The following is a 22,038-nucleotide window of genomic DNA, read 5'->3' on the forward strand; positions in this document are numbered from 1 at the left end:
AAGGCGGGAGGGGGGGGGGGGGGAGAAACAGTTAACATTGTCCCAGTGAGATGATTTTCCCTTTTTTTCCTGAGAAGAATGTTACAGCTCTCTCCACAATCAAGAACATAGGCAAAGACATCTTAGTATATTTTTTTTCTTTTCTACTGTCACATTGGTCTTTCTGAAAGACCAAAGCACTTCAAGGGTAAAGGATCACTTCCTTTAAAACAAAATGCTTCCTTTAAAACAAAAGAAAAACCAACAAAAAAAACAAAACAAAACAAAAGTGGCTAGTGTCTCAGTTGCTGTCCCCTCCTCTGTTCAAGTTTACAGCCAGCTACTTGGACGGTATATATTGCACAACCCTTGGTTCACATATTCCCCTTGGAGAGGCTTCAGAGCAGGAGGTTGGTATTTTGAGCATGGTCAGATGTTATAGAAATCCTCCACGTTCTGCCTGACAGCTTCTCAATGTGGCCATTGATTAGATGCGGGTCCTCAGAGTCCAGTTCATGCAGGGGTCTAAAATGGCCACCTCATCTGACTTTGTAGAAGGCAGGTCGGTATGGGGACCTTTCTCTGTCACGGAAGAGCACAGATGGCTCAAGCGACTCTGCTTTCATCGGTGAGTCAGCCTCCCTTTGTGCGTTCTTCTGTCGTCCTCCCACAGACAAGAAATGGATCATTTGGTTTTTTCCCTGGTCCACTTGATCATGGTCTCGGGTGAACGATAGAGGAAGATGAGTTTAGCGTACAAGTCCTCCTCCAGCTCCAGTTCCCCAGTCTCTCTAACCAGGAAAATGTCCGTGCACAGCTTGAGGATACGGTCCACGCAGGGTAGCTCCTCAAACATGATGGAGTGGGAGATGCCGCTGAAGAACTCACGCACAAATTTGCCAATGACCAGCACCACAGAGGCATACAGCCCCATTATACTGAGAGGACCAGGGGACAGGATGGAAGTGAAGGTTAATGACAAGGTCATACTGACACAATACAGCAATGAGACAGTTGAGTTAATCCATGTTATTGTCATTTTTTCAGGTGGAAGTCAAAGTCATCATAAGCCAATGTTAGAGAAGGTGTGGGATGCACTACAAATGCAAGAGACATTACTTATCTTTTTGTAAAATAACTTTAAAAAAAAAAGGCTTGCCATACTTTAGAACTGTGGTTTTATATCGTGATAATCCCTCTGAAAGAAACGATTTCAGCCCACATGCCCCGCTACCTAATATTTTTTTAACTGGACAGGCTGGACTGGTCATTTACTCTAGTCTGGTGTTAGCTTTACTACTTATCTGATAACCCCACTATCTATGTAAACTTCGATGACATTATTATTAGAAGACCTGAAAGCCTAATAACTGACTATAGGGTTACTCTTGTGGCTATTAAATTCAATTCAGTTCTATTTATATGGCACTTTTTACAATGGACATTGTCAGAAAGCAGCTTTACAGGATGCCGAACCTACCAGCTGTTTAGATAGTGTGTTATACTCACCCATATCCTGCAAGGAAACCCAGACTGGGAGGGCTGACTTTATCACTGAAAACATAGAGCTGTAGTCCAGCCCCTGGTTTCTTCTCCTTCACTGCACTGCTCTTTCCATCGGAGGGCTGATCCACAATCCACCACTCCTGAAACTCCCCACTGGTGTTCTGCCACCTCTCCAGATCCAACAAGATGTCCTTATAGCCATCCTCTGCAATGGATGTGTGTGTGTGTGTGTGTGTGAGTGGTGGTGGTGATGGGGGGGGGGGGCAACAGTTGATTACACACTCAGTTTGTGCTCTAGGTAACTAGGTATGTTTATTGTAATCAACTATTCTCAAATGAATTGGTAGAAAACTACAGAGAAATCAGATGCACTACCACGGTAAAACATAAAACAGTTTTTAAAAGAGTTTTCCATGTTACCTCCGTAAAGCTGATCTATAGGCTTGGCATTTGAGTCACTTGGTGCTCGAATGAAGCAGGGAAAGACTTTCTCTATCACCCTGAAAATGCAAAACAAATGCACATCTCACAATCTGGTCTATTTTCACTGGTCTATTTCAATAACCCGTTCCTCAGTCGGTAGCACACTTACACAGCCTTGTTCCTTGTTCCATTGAGCAAGTCAATAAGCTGTTGTCTCGTGTTCATATCCAGATAAGTCACATGCTTATCCATCGCAACTTCAGCCTTGGCCCCTAGACTCAGATTCCTACCAAGAAAAATACAAAACAACATTGGGTATCTTTTCAGTTAAGTCTCGTGTATAATACAACACAGACCTAACTGATGGATATGCTCAACCACCATATAATGAAATATAGATTATGTTTAGTTTCTGAGTCATTTTCCAACCAGTAGGGATCCAACCAAAATGACATATTCTGTGTAGATTATATCCATTCATAATACAATTTACTCCTGGAATAGACTTGTTCTTGTCTCACAAACTGTTCTGTTGGAGATTGTATTGATCTGTGGTCTGAGAGAGTTGGATCAGAACCTTTGAATGCTCCAGGACATTGTGACTGGAAACTGGTCCTCTTTGCTGAGGACATCCATTAGGTTCTTCCTGCTGGGAGGGCTAATGGTCCACAGGGAGTTGGAGCTGCCTTCCAGCTCAGCCACAGTCACGTCTTCTGCTGTGTATGCCTCCAGAAACTGCATCGCACCCTGAGGAGAAATTAGAGAACTTCATACACCAAACACAGTGAACTTTAACATCTCAGGCACCAACCAGTCAGACACATCTGCTGTCCATGTGGCTGCTCTGGGGAAGAATGTATGCTGGGTGCTATAGACTTACAGGAATGTAGTGGTATGGCTTCATGAACTCTGTGAATTCTGCTTCAGAGATGTCCTTCAGTTGATTCTGCTGGGCACTCATGGTAAAGATTGGCTGGAAAAGTGTATATCAATATGCAGCTGTGATCATTTAAAAAATTGTTTGGGATTGTCCTAAGATGCAAGAGCTTGACCGAAAAGTGAAGTGCGAAAACTAGAGTACATGGCTTTGTCCTTGGCTGCTGAGGAGAATTAAGTTGAAATAACACCTCAAAGTACCTGAAAGCCTCCCAAAGTGATGGTGACAGAGACATCGAGGGGTTTGTTGACCAGGCCAGCCACAGATTTGACCAGAGACATGAAGAGCAGAGGAAACCAGACGATACAGATGAGCAGCATGACGATCATCCCGCCCATTCCATACTTCACCACCTTCTTCTTCTTCTGCCCTCGAGGCTGGGGATACCTCTGCAAACACACACACATACATACATACACTGGTCACTGACTGCGGACATCAACCATGCATCATACATTGAACATCCAAATTCATCGACTATCGGGTTTGTAAAAGCATAGACAAGAAGAGAGATGCTCCAAAGTTGATGCTGTCCAACCAAAATAAAAATTTGGATTGGAATTTTTGTTAACTAGATAGCCACTTCAATATTTGTTTCTATGAGTAGCCAGCATAGGAAAGAAAAGAGAGAGAGAGAATGTGTTCCTCACTTTCTCAGATTCTCTCCAGCACTTGAGCACAAAGATATGGGCATAGATATCCTCCACACAGATCCAGCTGGACAGACTCAAAGTGGTGTCTGTCCACACCCAGTCCATCACTGCCCGCAGTTCCGTCAGGAAAGGAACCATCCGAAACCTACAGGACAGGTGAGACAGTTACACATCTGTCCTTAAGACCCACAGAATTCACATATGTGACAGACACCTGTCCATTAACATTTTTTACAAGTTCCAAGTAAGACGTGGTCATGGACAAATATCATTTTAAATGGCATTCATTAAAAAAAAAACAAAAAAAACATCTGAACCATGACTTCATTGTAGCATCATTGAATTCATATTGTCTGAATATGAAAGGCCCCATATACATAATACCCTTTAAATCACTGCTTTCAACCTGACGTTCATGCAGAGCATTAGCATCTGAGTTCAGCATTAGAGCTACTGCTTATAAATCACAAGAATCATCAGACTTGAATAGACCAAAGAATCCTATCATTATGGATTTAGCGATGATGATTATGTGGCTGTGTGGGAAGCAGTGTGGGGACACACTCACCCCTGGAAGAGGAAGAGGTTGACGTAATTGTAGCTCTTGGTGAGGAAGTTGCCCAGTACGCGGGTTGGGTAGCCACAGCGGATCTGATAGGCTGATAGGCCGAAATAAATGCACTTCACAAAGTACCAGAGCTGAGCCACTGTGTTCTGGCTGAAACGTCTGCCAAGTAGAGGTCAGAGTTCAGACTGTTAAACACGCCAAGAACATTATTGCTGCCACAAAATATAGAAAACAAGGCTTCCAAGACACAACCTCTTGACAAATCAGGGGCACTAGCCAGTGTTTTGGATTTTTTAGCATAGAATGAATGATTTTTGTAAACTGACTTTCTAAAAAAGACTCCCTGTAACAGTGTATATCCACATGTATCTTGTGTTCTAATAAAAGATGAACAAACATTATGCCTAGATTGCAAAGAGCTTTGTTTCTCCAATAGTCAAACTTAAAACAAAGATATAGCGACTAGATTTTGTCAGCATACCTCTCGGTAACTCCTGGCAGAATGAAAAACATCCAGAAGTGGATGCCAAACACCAGGATGACCTGGAAAATGACCTTCCCCATGACAGTCTTCCTCAGGTACAAAGCCCGGTCCACTACCATGGTGCCAAATTGGATCAACACCATCACCAGGAAGGCTTCTGGAACCTGGTCTTCTGACAGTGAGGAGGTGATGTCAGCAGCAGCGGAGTGTTTCTGTAAGGACATGAAACAAACAGAAATGGAAATAAATATGCCTTTGAGTACATCTTACATTTACCAGTGACAAATATGAATATAAAAGGCTTAGATTTATGATGTTGAACAGACCCCAAAAGCCCAGAAACCAAAGACGATGATGATAAAGTCCACGGTGTCAGCCAGAAACATCAGCACGTAGACGTCAGTGACAGCGCTGTACTCCGGATGAATCAGGTTATAGAAGAACTGACGGATTGGAATGTAGATATCCAGGGTCCTTTGAACAACATACATAAACATGGTTATTTGCAAGCCTGACATCTATTAACAAGATCAAGAGCCACAAAACAACAATAGTGACCAGAAAAACAGTTAAGTTTTGAAGTTTGGTCATTCTGAGTGAGTGAAAGTTATAACTGTCTGAATTTTAATTTTTTTCCTCAGCTGAGTTACAGTGCCTGATTTTCAGTGATGAAAAATATTCTTAGACCATTGCACTGGTTCAAGTCTCTATGAGTCACCACAGGGCATCCGGTCAGGATGCTTCTTAAAAGGGTCCTAAATATCTAACCAACAACTGTTTGCACTCAAACATATTTAACAAAGCGTGTGTAAAAGGCATGCATACATAGACACAACCCAAGTGCTGAACAAGAATTCACACGACCAAACAAACTTTTAAAGAAAAAAGTTTAAAGACAAATGGCTAATTTTTCTCCACTCCCCTAACCTTATTGTTCACTCTTCACCTAAACCTCTACAATATGGCATGTGATGCGAAGTGTCCCGATTGCTTGAGGGCTGGGTACGCAGTCAAACAGGGCTCTATGGGGGAAAATTTAAAAATGTATACAACCCTTTTTACAAGTCACATTTATCTAAAAGTGGTGCTGAAAGTGGCCAAACAGATCTATGTAGTGAACGAAGTTGGCAGTGGAGGTCAGACGAGTCAGGTGGTTGTCTCACTTTCTGACAGTGAAGGTCTTGGCTTTGATCAGCTGCTCCCTCAGCTTCTCCAGGATGAGCTGTTTACGACTCTTCTGCTGGACACTCAACACACTGCCACTGCGTCGCACACTAGACCTGGTGCCTGTGCTGCCTGTGGATGCATGTGCAGACATATAACACACACACACACATGCGCGCGCGCGCACACGCACACACATACACATTTGAGAATTTCTAAATACTTATCAGAAAGAGAGAGGGAGAGAGGAAGAGAGGGAGAGAGAGAGAGAGAGAGAGAGAGAGAGAGAGAATGATTTTTTTTCATTTTAAAACTCCTAACCTCCTCTGGAGTGGACAGAGCGGTGAGAAATGTGAGATGCAGCGCTGGAGCTGTGGCGACGCATGGTGGAGTGTGAGTGTGTGTTTGAGTGCTTTCTCGCAAGGCGCACATGTGCAGAGTCCACGGAGGTGTCCCGCATGATTGGGCTCTTCTCTGGATGGGCATGATCTCTCTCTTCACCGTCCACATCTCTGTGGTGACGTGCAGATGTGGGGTCTTTCCCTTCAGGTCGCGGCTGGTCCTCGTCCCAAAGACCATGACACTGGGCACGAGGAAATTCGCACGTGATTAAAGTGATTAAAACAGCTATCATCATCATCATCTTCAGCGTCATCATCATTGTCATCATCATCATCATTATCTTCACCATCATCATCATCATCATCAAAGTAGCTGAACCCCCACCAACTCACAATTCGAATTCTCACAAAGCACTTGGACACATCCAGCATTTAGTACTGTTCAATATACGAAAGTCAAGGCAGCTTTATAATTTATCACATGCTTTAGGTGAAGATATATTGCAGCAATACTATTTTTATATAAAGCTTCAAAGAAATGGTCTCCTACAAAGAATATATCTTGCAGTGTCTTTCCATCTGGCCGCAGAATGTGTAAAATAGTTGTTGGATTACAACTTCGATATGAAACATATGGATGAGTAGGGTGAATTCTAATAGACTAAAGGTTGGCTCAGGTCAGGTCACAGGGCTATGTGTTAGCTTTACGAGATGTTCTGGACAAGTACCTTGAGAATGGAGCGGTGAAAGAAGAGGGCGAGAAGCTGGACCAGGTCATAGTGAACGTAACCCTCTTTCTTCTCCACCCCGATGATGTTCGGTGGATGAAAGGGCTTGGTCCTGTCCAACTCCAAGTTCTGATTAAATGGGAAGAAGCCAAACTGGAAGAAATACTTTATCACTATCGTAACCTGGGAACAAAAAAAGAAACATTAGACTTAGTGCTTCAATGGTAATTACGGAAATTCTTTAAAACTTTCTTTGAATTGTCTTACAGATGTAAATCTGGCACAAGTACTACTTAACACTGCAATAAACATTCTATAAACACAATGATGCTTATTACATGTTTATATTAACATCCACAAACTGGCATAAACCATGTTTGCTTGTTGACGTAACTATTTAAGACGGTCGGCCACACCAGCCCTACCTCAGTGTAGACAATAGCAGTCATCCAGAAGCGTTTACTGGGTCGTGGAACAGACAGCATGGCCCAGAGGAAGATGAGGATGGGAAGGACCAGTGTGGCCACCGAGGCAGAGATCATGTGGTTCAGGATGATGACCAGATAACATACCATCTCGGAATGGGCCACAAGCATGTTGTACAAGGCATAGCACAGCTGGAGGAGCTGAGGCTGACAGTTATAGAACCTTTCCGACTCCTCCAGCTCCTCGTCGCAGAACATCCTGAGATTAACAAGAATGAGTTAAACAAGTACAAGGGAGAAAAATGAGAGTCATTTCCCCGTCAATCGGTGTAAGAGAGTGTCAGAATGTATTTCAACACTGGCAAGTTACAGCACAGCTGAACGACTCATGAGTCATCACAAATCTATGAGTCACATTAAATCCAAAACAAAAATTACCCCAGAAACAAAACATCAATTAGGTTCATTGTTGTAATGTTGATGAGTAAACATGCGCCAGTCTCACCTGTTGCGTAGCAGCTCACTGGCTGTCAGCTCGTGAGTGAGGGAGGGGGGCAGGGGGGTGCTGTCGTCAGGGTAATCCAGCCTGTCATCAGGCGTCAGTATCCTCAGTCTCCTCTGGGTGGAGCGGCAGTCTGATGTGCAGACTGAGTCCAGTCCTGTGGCCTTGCTGTAGGAGGGCGGGATGTCTGTGTCTGACGGTAATGCCCATCCCTCCTGATGCTCGCTGTCCCAGGTTTTACCCCCACACGCGGCCTCGTTCAGGTAAGGGTAGTGGGGGTCATCGGTGGGGGTTGGTGTGTAATCTATGTGTTCCCTATGCTCACGGTCCTTTTCTACTTCTTCTATAGTGTCACTGGTGCCCTGACGGGAGTACTGTGCCGTGCATTCTGTGTGTCCGCTGGAGAAAAGGAGAGATGAAAAGTTGGATTTTTTAATAAAGAGTTTCATGTGACTTGATGGTTTACTTTACTGTGTTGGTTCATTGTCACAGTCACGAGGATATTGTTTATTGGAGTTTACCATAGGGGGCAGTGTTTGAACACTTCACTGTCTGACTAGGTCTTACTAGACACGGCAAGAGGGAAACAACACAGATTGTTCACCAATGGTTAATAATAGCAATGAACTTATTTCCACTCAGTGTATGTGCTGTTCAGTTTTAGACTGATGAAATTTGTTGTACAGCCATCTAAACTAACGTGGGATAGGAATGTGGTCTAGAAGAGAGAGAGAGAGAGAGAGAGAGAGAGAGAGACAGAGAGGCAGACAGAGAGAGAGAGACTGACAGAGCTGAAGTCTGGAACACAGCCTGTCTTTCACCACTGAGTTACTGAAACCACCCACAGCTTTGTGTGTGTGTGTGTGTGTGTGCATATGTGTGTAGCGTATGTCTGGTGTGTTTGTGTGTGTGTGTATATGAGTGTGTGGTGTGTGTCGGGTGTGTCTGGGTGTCTGGTGTGTGTGCGTGCGAGTGTGTGTATGGTGTGTGTGCGCGCGCGTGCGTGCACACGTGTTCAAGTATGTGTGCGTGCTTATGTGTATATTTTAACATCTTCTATGGCTCAGCTTTCAGACATTCACCCATCTGCCTCATCTACATAAGCGTAAAAACCTCTTTACTAGCCCCTGAAACCTGACAATATTTTCAAAAGGCCATATTTAATAAGTGGAGGAGCTAAATTTGGTTTATTTAGAAACAGGCTCTTTAAAGAGAGAGCCAGGCCCAATCAGAATACGCTGACTCAGATTATATGTCTGAGAAAAACAACACTGACAGTGCACTACTTTTTTAACTGGGTGGTTGGGGTGGACTCTACCTGGAAGCAGAGCTGCCTGCACTCTCAGCTGACGAGGGGAGGTCAAGACCAGCCATTTTACAGAGTTTGGGTCGAGCGCGTTCACTGGTCATGGGAACACGGTCAGTGGGCTCCTCTGTACGGTCCAGTGTGGACTGACTGTATGGCAGGGTGGCCTCAGTGAAGGCACTAAGAGTTTCAAAGCAGAGACAGAACACATAACAACAGTTCAAATGACATACAGAGAAAAAAGGCTCATCTTGACGATTCTCAGCTGATTGTTCTCATTTAACAGGAATTAGTCATGTTTATAACTGTGTTATTATACTCTGTTCCCAGTAAAGTCTCTATCAGTTTTTACTCATTTTTACAGGCCTCTCTATTCTCAGCCTATTTTATTACACCCAGCCAAACCACATTTGATTCAACCAATTTATCTATCTATCTATCTATCTATCTATCTATCTATCTAGCTAGCTAGCTATCTATCTAGCTATCTATCTAGCTATCTTTTGGAAAGTGTTATCGATGGGTTATCACCATTTTAAGTGAATGAATAAATAAATAAATAAAACAAGCAAACAAACGAAAACAGTGCCCAATTTCTCTATTAATTTTCTTATTTGTATTAGTATCGTGCACAGTCTAAAAACATTTTGGTTATAAGTTCAGTATAAGCTCTGTGTGGTTCTAGAGCATGAGTAGCTGAAGGATTGTTATCCACTCTGTACACTTACAGGACTGAGTGAAATGATTTTTATTCCCCTTGCATTAGCCAGGCTGATTCAGCAGCAGCACCCTGGTGCGTGTGCAGGTGGGGCACTTTCAAACAGAGAGGGGCTGTTTGAGCTGGCAGAGAACGTTCTTCACAAATACCTAATCTAAGCTACTGGGCGTCTGTTCTTTCCAATGGGAATAAACGCAGATAACCCAATAAAAACACAAAGTATGAAAACATGTTTTTCAAGCATGGCTTACTATAGTAAACTCTACTTTATTATGGTGAATGTATTGGACATTCAATTAAAATATCATCATGTAAAAGGCGATGAGAACAGAAGTTGGTGAATGCAGCTGGACTTTGTTCATAACTGTATTGAATTTTCCAATTACTCAGACATTTACCTGATATAAATTATATTTGTAATAGGTATCTAGGTCTGGAAGCCTTTGCTGGATCTGTCAAAGAATGACTGAGAATGTGACAGGTCTCACTGAAAAATGCACTGATCTTAAAACACAAGCGGTCTGGAACATTCTATCTCCTCTGTACTCCTGAAGTCTCTATTTTGGGTTGTACTTTTGTTCACAGCATATATCATTTCCACACAAAGATTCCAGGCCTAAAAGACTGCATTTGTTTTCCTGTTTGAGAAAACAGAGCAACAGTTTCCTTGGATGCTAATCTGTCTCCAGAATAAGTAAAAGCTCTCTCACTTACTCTATCTGTCACCAGAGCGGCGCTGAAATAGGATATCAACAGGAGGTTCTGTAGACTTTATTAAAAGGTTACTTTAATTTAACTAGGCTAAATGCCAACCTTCAGCACAAACGTAATGTCATTACGCAGACATTAATCAAAGACTATGCTATAAGTAGACAAGAGCTTGTCTCCTGGAGTATGAATTCATACACAGATGTCTGAATGAAATGTCTCAAAGAATTAGATAGCTCATTTGAAATTATTTGTATGTCACAGACACATACTAGAAATTACTGGTAACTGTTTTCAGTATCTATTTTAGAAATACTGCTCATTTTAACTGTATTTTAGTCTTAATATTCAATTTACAATATATTAAATATTTGACACAGCCCAAATGATATATCTGTCAAATATCAGCCATTTTAAATAAATGTACTGATTCTTCAATGGTTTTAAAAAAACACATTATGATACTTAAAAATAGAAGGTAACCGAAATCTTGACCAAAAATTGATTTACTTAAGTTCCAGTTTTCATCTTAAGACAGATGAATTTTGAATCATTTTAATGGAAATGCACCCCCATCCCCAAAATAAAGGCAATTTAAATGACTGCCTTGGCCTTTTCTGTTTATACTTTAAAACTATAAATTGGTGAGGAGAGAAAGTTGATGTTTAGTCTACCTGGAGAGGCTACCTCTGGAGAGGACCGAGTCCTGGCTGACCATTCCAGACCCAGGCTGCTGCAGGTCAGTGTGCAGAGCGCTGGACGTGAAGAGTTGATCTGTTCTGTCCAGGCCAGACTCAGTGGACACAGGCCTACACATCTGCTTCTGATAGTACAGATGGATACTCTCTCGAGACGGGATGTTGCCCTGTGGGTGTCAGTGAAGGGATTTAGACTTTGTTGTACCAGTTTTGCAATCTCAATGATAAACATCTTGTGTACCAGTGTTTCCCAGTCTTGTTACTGGGGACTCAGAGTTCTGCACATTTTATTTCTAACAAACCTAATTCAAGAACTAGATAACTGGCTGATGAGTGGAATCAGGTGTGTTATAGCGAGAAGAGTCCTAAGATGTGACATGTTGTGTGGCCACAGGAGCAGGTACTGGAAATAGCATTGTAGACTGAGCAGTCAGGGTAAACATTGCCTTTTTATGGAGAACTGTTTACAAGATTGACTGACAGCTTTTACAATGACTATTAAGTACAGAAGAGGAACTCTTCAGATCTCAGATTGAAATGATTGGTCACCTGTTCATTGCTACTGGAAGTGAATGTGACAATACAGTACAGGCAAAACACAGTCCTCACATTGCAGTGGCTTAGCTCAATATAAGATGAGCATTGTATCAAGAGAGGAAGTTGGTAGTTTGTTCTTTATGATTAGCGTTACCTTTTTGACCTCATGGGTAAGCATGCAGCGTTCAATACGCAAGACAGTGGAGATGTCAATGTGCTCCTGGCAGATGGAGTTCAACCAGGCGGTGAAACTATCCAACAGAGCCAAGAACAGCACCCAGGAGAACTTCACAATGTTAAAAACTCGCTTTAGGATGTTATCTAGAAGAAAACAATCCAAGACAATCATTTCCCTCAGTGAGAATGGATCAGGTGAAAATTTCATTACAGGCATAATTTAATTTTTGCAAGGATTATTTTTGACATAAAGCATGTGGAGGTCTCACCTGGTCCATCTGTTCTGTCTTCCTCTACCAAATCCTCTTCCTGATCTCCCACTTCAATGGCAACATGGACTGCAAAGTTAAGTTACAATTCAAATCTAAGTTTTATACATTTTTATTCAGAAGAATTAAAACGTTTAAGAGATGTGAGAGTATTGCAGGTCAAGTGCAAAAGATAGGTGGTGACATAAAATGATGCCTATTGTAACGGAACTAAAAAATCATTAATCACAGTGCTCTCTGGTCTAACCGCTGGTTTTAAAAAGCATTAATGAATTTCAGTGAAACAAAGGGTTAAAACATTTGTACGGTTAGCAAAAGTTGAAAACTGCTGTTATGCATTAGCTTCTAGGTTATTTGAGAATGTAACACTTTCATATCAGACCAAAGCTGGAATATGTGAATATAATCCTAATGGGCGGCATATTTACAATATTTTGACTGAATGTTTTATTGACTTTAGCTGCTGCCCTCAGCGCAAGGTTTGATGTTTTTTGGCTCGCTCGGGCAACTACTGAAGCCACGTCCAACCATCATATGGTATGAATCGAGCGTAGCGAATGTTACACGGCATCATCCTCCATTTTCAGCACTGAGAATGCTGGGCCAGAGTCCTGGAAACCGCCACCTGTGGAGCCAAAAGCTAGCAGGGTATTGAACTGGAAGCTGCACAGCTCCCATTTCAGCTGCTGCAAACCCTCAGGGAGCTATTTTGAAGTTCCCAGAAGGACCATATGCACAAAACGTCCATTCATTGGCTAATAATGCTATTTTGTTGGTGCTGTAAGCAATAAGATACTGAAGAGAGGAGGAAAGATGGAAAGAATGGCTAGAGAAGTCAGTAAATGTTGCAGTTGTGACCACTAAAGCTTAACGGCTGGTGGTAAATTGACTTTCATCCGGAGAAGAGGAAGAGAATGAGAGATGTTGGAATGATGGGAGGTTTCGGCCTGAATGAGAGAGTGCAGACCTGCTTTGGCATTGCCGTACCTTCCTGGGGCTCCTTCCTGGCCTTGCGTCCCTCCGTGTACCTCTTCCAGAATCGGTGTTTCTCCTTGCTACGTTCTTTCATGGCTGTTTTGGAGTCGGTGATCCAGGCGTGGTACACAAACTGGAAAACAGTTTTGATTGAGTGGAAGCAGGTCTAGTGAATTGAAAATGCCAGTGATTGAGAAAAAATACTGCAGGTGTTGCCTACTTCTACCATTGTCTAGTCTAGTTCAAGTCCACTTTATGGAGATAAGTAACCCTTTGATTTTACAAGGTCTGCAAAGTGTCCCTGACATTGAAATTTTGAAATTGCAAGCTATAAAAAACACCCTATAACATATTGAAATAGACAGTAATTAAAAGTAGGCAACTGCCAGAGATGTATTATTAATTATTTAACCATAACTGTTCATTCAATCCCATGGACCACCAAAACATACAATACAGACCATGTACAGGATGTGTTTTGACCCAGTGAGCTGAATATGTGTATGTATGCTCTAAAACATTACCAGCATGGCCAATGAGAGTGATTATAGTGTTATGAATGGAAAAAAACACAACCTGTTCCCTGGTCAGAAGAAAAAAAAAAAAAAACTTCCCATGACAAAGCGATCCCTGAAAGAGAAGGTTCTCCAACATGCACCTACTGCAGTAGCACACTGCATTTCTACTACATGCAAAGAGAGAGGATATGAATGTTGTTTATTGGTGTGCTGCCATTTTGGCTCAAAGCACACATTGGTTTCATGTGAGATGACAGATTAAGCTTGGAAATGCAGTGATACATATGCTGACATTGTGCCACTGACTGGCTGGAAAATGCAGTGTGCAATGGAACACAATGGCCCAGAGTAGCCTGAGGACAGATGACAGACAGCATAGAGAGGAGAAGATGTCACAACAGTAAACCTAATGCAAGTACCTTGGCTGCCCTTGATTATGTACTGCAGTATAGTTTTGGGCAGCTTAATGATAGACTTTGGTAAAGCCAGCAAGGCAGAGGCAAACTTTCGGATAGCTCTCTATAAAGGAGGACAAAGTGGGGTTGGGTTAGTGGGACACAACAGAGGAGCTGCTAGGGCTGGTCCAAAGAGAACTCTTCCATACAGGATGTTAGCGGTTAGTAGTCTGACAAATAAAGAAACATTGTTAAGTGAACAGACAACCAAAATTATTGTGACATTTTAAAAAGGCTGACTCATCTAAGTTTAAACAAATGCAACTGTTTCCTATAAAGGATTAGACTGTAAGACACACTGTTCAGCTGAAGGGAAGAAAACAGATCAAAACAGTGCTGTAAATGCAAAAGCTGAATTTGCTTTTTCTTTGTGACTGACCTGAAAAGCAGACTTTTTGGGGGGTTCTTCCTCCTTTTTGTCATCCTCTTCCTCCTCCTCCTCACTGTCTGTCTCAAACAAGTAGTAATTCCCACTTCTGACCACTGAGGAAATAACAGACAAAATCATATCAATTCATCATTCCATAACTTTGCAATTTCATCCTTTGCATAGATGTCTACAATACACAGGTCTCTCTGGAGGTAGACTGTAATGTGGCTACAGTGGTGAAAGTGGACACAAGTCACATACTAGAGGCATGATCCACCCATGGTCGCCACCAGTCTTTCCTTCTGCCCTTCTTCTTCTCTTTGCTAGATTCTCCTGTAATTCAGCAGGATAAAGGAATGGTCACCAAAGGTTAAAGGTCACAACACATCAAGTGTGGACAAAGTGATGGAAACACCACATGGAAAAAAAGAATTCCAGTTCTGAAGAAACTAAATCACAACTGACAGCTTTAAGGGCCAGTCATAACAGAGTACCAATTACTACAACATGTCATCAGTTAAAACAATTTGACAGTCAGTATTTTGATAAGCTAGCCTCTAAACCAACATGAGATAGATCAAGGCAAAATTTAGCTATAGTGAGGCCAAATAGTTGGTGCCTGAACTGCAGGTGCTTTGGTCACAAAAACCGCCAAAATATCAAACGTGGTGAGGCAAACTGTGTCAAAAATCAAAACAGCATATGCCATGAACCTCACGAAGCTGGTATTTATAGTGGTGCCGCCATTAGGAAACCACTTGCAACCATGGCCAGTGTAGAACGAAATAAAATACCCATAACATGCTGTAATGAACCCAAATTCTGAACCATTGAGCAATGAAAAAAAAAATCATAGGAACCGTCTGATGGATTGTGTTCTGGTCTTTTTCCTACAAGCAGATGGGTTTCTGCCTAGAGAAAACCAGAGGAAGCTTTAAAGCCATACTGTCTGATCCCTACTGTTAAACACAGTGCCGGATCTGTTATGGTATAGACAACCATATCATGGGAGTAATTGAGTCTGAAGATTGCTCTGCATGGAAGAATAACTTGCCAAGGAACATGAAGCCACTTCACATGAACAAGTGCACTCTGAAGTCCAAACACTCAAGATGTTCCCAAATTCCATCACGATATTACACCCATACGCGCTGCTAAATTAGTTTTATGAACATCAAGATGAAATCAAATGCTTTCCTTGGCCTTCCAAGTTACTAGACCTAGACTTTGAAGCTTTTATGAGACGTTCTGGAGCTCGGCATTGGAGGCTTTCCTTTTAAAATAATGGTTCAATATCCTACTAGACAAAGAACAGAACTTATATTAGTACATTCCAAGGACGCCTGAAACTGCTCCGAGGGCGAAAGAATGATCCAACTATACATTCATATACCCAAATGTTATATTAAGCAAATACTTTGTTGTGTGCAGTTTCATTTAGTTAGCTGAAAAAACAATGCAGGGAAAAGATCACTAGGTTTGAGCTACAGACTGTCCTGAAAGTTTCAGATGGTTTAGATTGAGTTAAAATGGCATTTAATGCTTGGGATCAGAGATTAGGCACCTGTGGAATTTATGAAGTACGGCGTGCTTTCAGAGTACTGTCGGAATCTGTCAGCTGGCAGCGCTTTGAAAGCATCATTTCATGGAACTGCTTTGATTTCTAAAAAAAAACCTTGTTAATTTCAAGGGTTACGTAAATAAATGCCCTTGGACTTTACACTTTTAAAACACCAACAGGCACATTCAAACGCAGCATGTGTGTTCCTAAATGTATTATATTTGACGAAAAAGATTGCTCATTTGATTCCTCTGATGCTGTGCCTGACTCATACGTGCCTCCATCTTTCTCATCCTCCTCTTTGGCTACAGAATGACCTTCTCCACTCTCCTGGACCAAGCTCAGCAACCTCTCCTTCCCTCGTTTAAACTTCTGCTGTCGACTCTTTATACGGTCCATCCTAAGTAAAAGACAGACAGAGAAAGAGAGCGAGAGAGAGAGAGAGAGAGAGAGAGAGAGGGAGAGAGGGAGAGAGAGAGGGAGAGAGGGAGAGAGTGAGAGAGAGAGAGAGTGAGAGAGAGAGAGAGAGAGAGAGAGAGAGAGGGAGAGAGAGAGAGGGAGAGAGGGAGAGAGTGAAAGAGAGAGAGAGTGAGAGAGAGAGAGAGGGTGGGGGGAGGTGCACCAGTGATTGACAGACAATCAGTTCTCTGTTCTGCTGGGTTGAGTGATGTCTCCCCCTTTGACACAATTATGGTAATTACACTGCTGGATAACGGGGAGGGAGAGTGAGTTTGGCTGCCTGTTGGTACACGCACAGACGTGCTCTGGCTCTCTGCAGGTAAAGAAAAAGGCAAGGGCAGTGCCCAGCAGTGCTGAATAATCCTCTGTGTGTCTGACTGTCAGCACATTTGTCCCTGCTTACAAAGTGTTTCTTACTAGCACATAGTCACTGTGGTAACATGATTCACAAGCTAACAGAAATACTAATAGTAAAAGGAGAACTCCCAGTTTTGATGCTTGCATTCATGATGATTTGATATGATGTCTTGAAGTATCCATATCTTCACATGAAAACTCTACCAATAAGACAGCATGTTTTAATGTGTGCGTGCATTTTTATTTATTTATTTGAGAACCTCTGTTTCAGGGAGAACATTTATGTATTTGTTTGTTTGACTCAGCATTTCTGTGGTGTACTAGCAGTCTGACTCACTGTCTCTTCAGCAGGTCCATAGACTTCTTCTCCTCCTCAATCCTGGCTTTAACTGCCTTAACTATGGTGGCTTGGAACAGCTCAGCTCCCCTAAGAAAGACAGTTTCAGATAGAAGTACGAGAGAAATATCTTTCAGACTCTTACTGTTTTAAACTGAGCAGGCATAAATTACAAATTAAATCCCACAAACACCCAGTTGAGGAGAGACCCTGTAATATTTTTGCGTTTTGCGTTTATATTTTTGAGTTTTTTGACATCTCTGAGAGTGAGCTAGGCCATGTTTTAGAGCACTGAACACTGTGTTTAAGGCCTCTTGGAAACCACTCAGCCATAAATTATTGGTAAATGTATAGTTATATGACATAAATGCATATTATCTATCTAATGCTCTGAAAATGGTTCCAAGTAAATAAAACTGCAAATCTGGCTATTTATGATGCTCCAGTGCCCTCAGAGAGGGGTCACGAGTAGAAGATAACTACACATGTGATAAATTACATAACCCCTATCAGACAGTCAGCAAAATTTAAAAAGTGCATTAATGTAATAAGTATCAAATAGTATTAATGGCTTAGTCACAGGAAACATGAAGAGTGGTGGAGTTATCAAAATGGTCTGGAGTCAAATATAGATGCCATCAGCTAGTCCAGTAGTTTATTCTACAACTTTCAACTTCAACTTCCAACTACTCAACTTCCAACTTCCAACTTCTAGCTTTTCAACTTCAATTTCCAAGTTTTCAACTTTATTTGTCCCAAAATGGGTAGCCAGTTTTGCAGGACAACACAAAACATGGATAAAACATACAAAAAGTTTTAGCTGTTTCCATCACACAGAATGCTGATCCCAGGGCAGAAAGGTACCATGACCAAATTAAAGGTCATCAGTTAAAAAGGTAGCAACGTGCACCAGTAAATATATAAATATTTAAAATAATTAATAACGAGTACATAACTAAATTATAATAGATAAATAACATAATAATAGTAATAAAGTAAATATTAATAGATAAACAACACAAGTAAATAAAAAAACACCATCCGTTTGTGAAAAGGCACCTTAAGCGGATAAAAGTCAACGATTCAGCAATTTAAAAGTTAGAAAGTTAAAAGTTCTACACAAAAGCAAACCTTTTAAATGTATTGCTACATATATTCATTTACTAGCACTATTATGAGATGAAGTTAGTTTGCATATTTTATTAAGCAAGTAAGTAAATAAGCAAGTAAGTATATGGGTCAGTAAGAAAAAAAATTATTATGGTAAAAAATAAAGAGATAAATTATGTCCTCTTTTTTAATGTGCAAAAACTCAAAAACTGCCTTGTGTGTTCAACTTAAAGCTATGACTCTCAGGAACTTAGAGAACCTCATGTCTGCAAGTCTTTATTTGGAAGCCAGGACCTGAGTGGACCTGATGTCCATAAGTCTCTGACCATGACCTGCGGGGGTTTGTTGTCCATAAGTCTCTGACCTGTAGGCCAGAACCTGAGAGGACCTGAAGTCCATAAGTCTCTGACCTGTAGACCAGGACCTGCTAGGGTCTGATAACTGTAAATCTTTACCTTGAAGCAAGAACCTGAGAGGCCCTGATGTCTGCGACCACATGCAGGAAGTAGTAACTCATGAAGACCCGGCGCTGCAGAAGCAGAGAGGCGAAACAGATGCTGTCCCAGATAATGCCGGCCTCGTCACTGGGCAGCTCACACTGTTTATTGGCTTGCTGCTCCGCTGAATGGGAGAGGAGACCATTAAGACTAGATTTACTCAACACAGTTCTCCTAGAGCAGGCCAGTTATGACTTTACTGACATAATTATTACCGTAATTATTATACTTTCTTTAATTATAGTTGGAAACAAACTATAATTATACATCTAAATCACATTTTATAGTCTTACTTATCTGAACTGACTGAAGAAGAACCTTTACAAGACATAGTGCACACCAAACAAATGAGTGTTGAGTCATCAAAGCAGCAATAAGAGACTTGAGAGCTTTGCTATAGCATGTTGCCTGGGTGCTGAGGTTAACCTTGTAAAGCATAAGTTTAAAGTACGCGGTAAAATTGACGAATTTTTGATAACTTACGTCGGGTATAACCCTTAATAGTGCATGCCAGACTGAACAACTGGATCAACCAACAGTGATTGGCAACCAGGGCTTTAATATATCCACAGGCAGCTATCTGGAAAACATGAAGAGGAAAGAGTAACAATACATTAAAAGACCCAAAGCATAAAATCAAGTCAAAGATAACAGCAAACTGAAAGTAATGAATAAAAGAGAAAAGAAAGCTTAAACAAACAAACAAAAAAAAAGCAAAAACTCAACACTGGTCCTGGATTAAGTACCATCTTGATGGGGGAATTTCCATTTAGTATGCAACTATGCAGAATCTCTATTAAGAAACTCGATCCAGAATTGGGCCTAGTCCTTGTCTGACCCAGGCCTGTGTGGTCCTGTGTTATTCAGTCCAGACTAAATGCATTGAGGAGCAGTCTAAGATTGGTTCACGTGTTTGTGATTGTGAAGCAGGTCCTATGACCACTCCACTTCACACCTGCTAAACTGAACGCCGTAAACACGAAGTACCAGCACATATACCAGTTGGCCAGATGTCATCTCATGGTCGTTTAGGTTACACTTGAGTTTGATTGCCTGACATCAGTGCTCCGGGAAACCCAAGGGGTAACATATAAATCCATATATGGCTACACATGGCTTTCTGCGTGGAAAAACTGAACAAACTGCAGAGCACTTGTAAATACCATCAGTAAGTTTTGTAAGAGAGTCAACATTGTCATATTGTCATTTGTTTAGAAGAATTACGCATACATTTCATGAAAGTTTAAACTAATTCATGTGCTTTGCAGTTTATGACAGGGGAAAAAACAGACCGCATTCTATACACCAGACTGAAATGAAGCTAATACTCATAGCTGGTATGCTGTTGTACACTGTATGTGACAGACTTAAGCAGGCTTTCTGACTCATGTTTATTCAGCTTTCTTCCTCAAAACACACACAAATAACATTCACAGGTGTCTGACCAAGATGATCCAGGCATTTGGGCCTTGTTCTGAATATATTTCCTACCCTAAGATCTATACATATCATAACTGATAATATGTGGGTGACTCACCGAGAGAATGTTTTTCATGGTGATGACAAACACATTGTAGGCAATGAGGAAGTCCCAGTAGTGCAGGATGCTTTTGATTGGCTTAAGCAGTAGGTCACCACCAAACAGCAGGAAGTAGAAACAGGCCACCAGGTAGCCCATGCAGAAGATGCTGATGCGTGTGGTGCCAGTGATGAAGATGATGGTGAGGACAAACCAGAAGAGGTAGCTGAACATGATCACCTTCAGCATGTCTAGATAGGACCTGAGCAAATGGGGGAAGGGTCAAATCTGAGGTATTGCTCCGGATCTATCTATCTATCTATCTATCTATCTATCTATCTATCTATCTATCTATCTATCTATCTATCTATCTATCTATCTATCTATCTATCTATCTATCTATCTATCTATCTATCTATCTATCTATTCTTTTCATTAGGAAGCAAGCAATACAAGACCAGTGAGATCATGTGTGCCATTAACACACAGAGAGAGGCAACTGTAGCCCAACAGACTGATGTAACTTAGTCTCTGATTGCACAGCAGTTCGACAGCAGCTCCAGTAATTAAATTCCTTCAGATAAATCTATTTAACGAAGCTTCACTGTTCATTTACCCCCAAATCACCTCAACATCCTTATCATAATCATCATTATGGTGTTCATACTCTATGCTGTCTCCCTTGGCTCTTTTGAACATCGTGGATGCAGAGTCTTTGCAGCACAGAAAGAAAGGGAGATTTTAATCTTAACAACATTACCATGTCAGAGAAGTGTCCAAAAAGAGAGAGAGAGAGAGATTGGTCCACTTGTAGTCCATGAATACAATACCTCACTTTGATCTGGAATCAGTTTTTCATAGCTGATTCTTATAAGTCATAAATCATAATTTAAAGGAAAAAAAAATCTTGAATGATTTCCAGTCTGGGATCTCCAGTCTCCAATCTCCAGTTTTGGGGATCTCCAGGTAAGGCTGACTACAGTATGAGGTTACAAGGTTGAAAGAGCTGATTTTGTGATTTCTGTGATTTTCTACTGATACTGTTGAAAGATCTTGATATTGTAGATGAGCCAGCAAAGAGGAAATGAGGTCTTCTCCAGAGCCTACCAAGTTACATTAGCAGAGTCAACACTGTACCGGACAAAGAAGGTGGTTACGGGCCGGATGGCGCAACTGTATTAAACACTCTTGGGCTGTCTGACACACAGAGATGGAGGGATGAGGGGAATACAGAGGAAGGATTAGAACAGTGCGCTCTCTCTCTCTCTCTCTCTCTCTCTCTCTCTATCTTCACTTTGTGACAGAGCTGCCTAATAGCTCCCTCAACAAGTTAAACACAATGGTGTGTCGTTGTGAGGAACTAAGATGAGTGGATGAGGAAGAGAGCTGCAGACACTCTCAGACTGATCAAAGGTGGAGAACTGCTCAGCTGTCACTTTACCATGAGTGGAGAACAACACAGAAACGGGCATCAGCGGAGACCTGTCCCTCGTCAACTTATTACCATCCTTAGGACATATTTTATAAAACAGCACAGTAAAAACATTCTTTTTTTGATTAAATAGAAGTAGACAAGCAAAAGAAAGTCTATATTAGAAAATGCTGAAAAAAAACAACAACCAGATCCAGTCTGTATTAATGCTTATATGGCTGGTTTCCTAGATAAGCATTAAGAACAGTCTTGAACTGAATAGGGCTTTAATTGAAGAATCTCTATTTAGTTTTGAATGGACAATTGCCATTCAGAGAGTGATTTA

At 41.4% G+C, this 22,038-nt stretch overlaps 1 protein-coding gene across 1 annotated transcript in view; it reads right to left on the reverse strand.

Moving 5' to 3' along the window:
* Window positions 1-57: 57 nt before the first annotated feature.
* The window catches only part of piezo2a (piezo-type mechanosensitive ion channel component 2a), a 93,797-nt gene continuing 71,816 nt past the window's right edge, over window positions 58-22,038 (reverse strand). The window contains exons 25-52 of the mRNA XM_030767388.1: window positions 20,300-20,543; window positions 19,246-19,342; window positions 18,721-18,886; window positions 17,156-17,245; window positions 16,281-16,402; window positions 14,703-14,774; window positions 14,451-14,554; window positions 13,111-13,231; window positions 12,124-12,192; window positions 11,832-11,998; window positions 11,117-11,307; window positions 9,029-9,196; window positions 7,714-8,109; window positions 7,209-7,467; window positions 6,784-6,966; window positions 6,036-6,297; window positions 5,714-5,846; window positions 4,877-5,024; window positions 4,548-4,762; window positions 4,067-4,225; window positions 3,496-3,643; window positions 3,046-3,234; window positions 2,789-2,881; window positions 2,486-2,655; window positions 2,078-2,194; window positions 1,906-1,985; window positions 1,489-1,690; window positions 58-917 (exon numbers count right to left, since the gene is read on the reverse strand). Of these exons, the coding sequence (XP_030623248.1) occupies window positions 665-917; window positions 1,489-1,690; window positions 1,906-1,985; window positions 2,078-2,194; window positions 2,486-2,655; window positions 2,789-2,881; window positions 3,046-3,234; window positions 3,496-3,643; window positions 4,067-4,225; window positions 4,548-4,762; window positions 4,877-5,024; window positions 5,714-5,846; window positions 6,036-6,297; window positions 6,784-6,966; window positions 7,209-7,467; window positions 7,714-8,109; window positions 9,029-9,196; window positions 11,117-11,307; window positions 11,832-11,998; window positions 12,124-12,192; window positions 13,111-13,231; window positions 14,451-14,554; window positions 14,703-14,774; window positions 16,281-16,402; window positions 17,156-17,245; window positions 18,721-18,886; window positions 19,246-19,342; window positions 20,300-20,543 (4,618 nt within the window). The 3' untranslated portion in view covers window positions 58-664. The remainder of the gene's footprint in view (window positions 918-1,488; window positions 1,691-1,905; window positions 1,986-2,077; window positions 2,195-2,485; window positions 2,656-2,788; window positions 2,882-3,045; window positions 3,235-3,495; window positions 3,644-4,066; window positions 4,226-4,547; window positions 4,763-4,876; window positions 5,025-5,713; window positions 5,847-6,035; window positions 6,298-6,783; window positions 6,967-7,208; window positions 7,468-7,713; window positions 8,110-9,028; window positions 9,197-11,116; window positions 11,308-11,831; window positions 11,999-12,123; window positions 12,193-13,110; window positions 13,232-14,450; window positions 14,555-14,702; window positions 14,775-16,280; window positions 16,403-17,155; window positions 17,246-18,720; window positions 18,887-19,245; window positions 19,343-20,299; window positions 20,544-22,038) is intronic.

Source organism: Chanos chanos, chromosome 3, assembly GCF_902362185.1.
Source record: "Chanos chanos chromosome 3, fChaCha1.1, whole genome shotgun sequence".
NCBI lineage: Eukaryota > Metazoa > Chordata > Actinopteri > Gonorynchiformes > Chanidae > Chanos > Chanos chanos.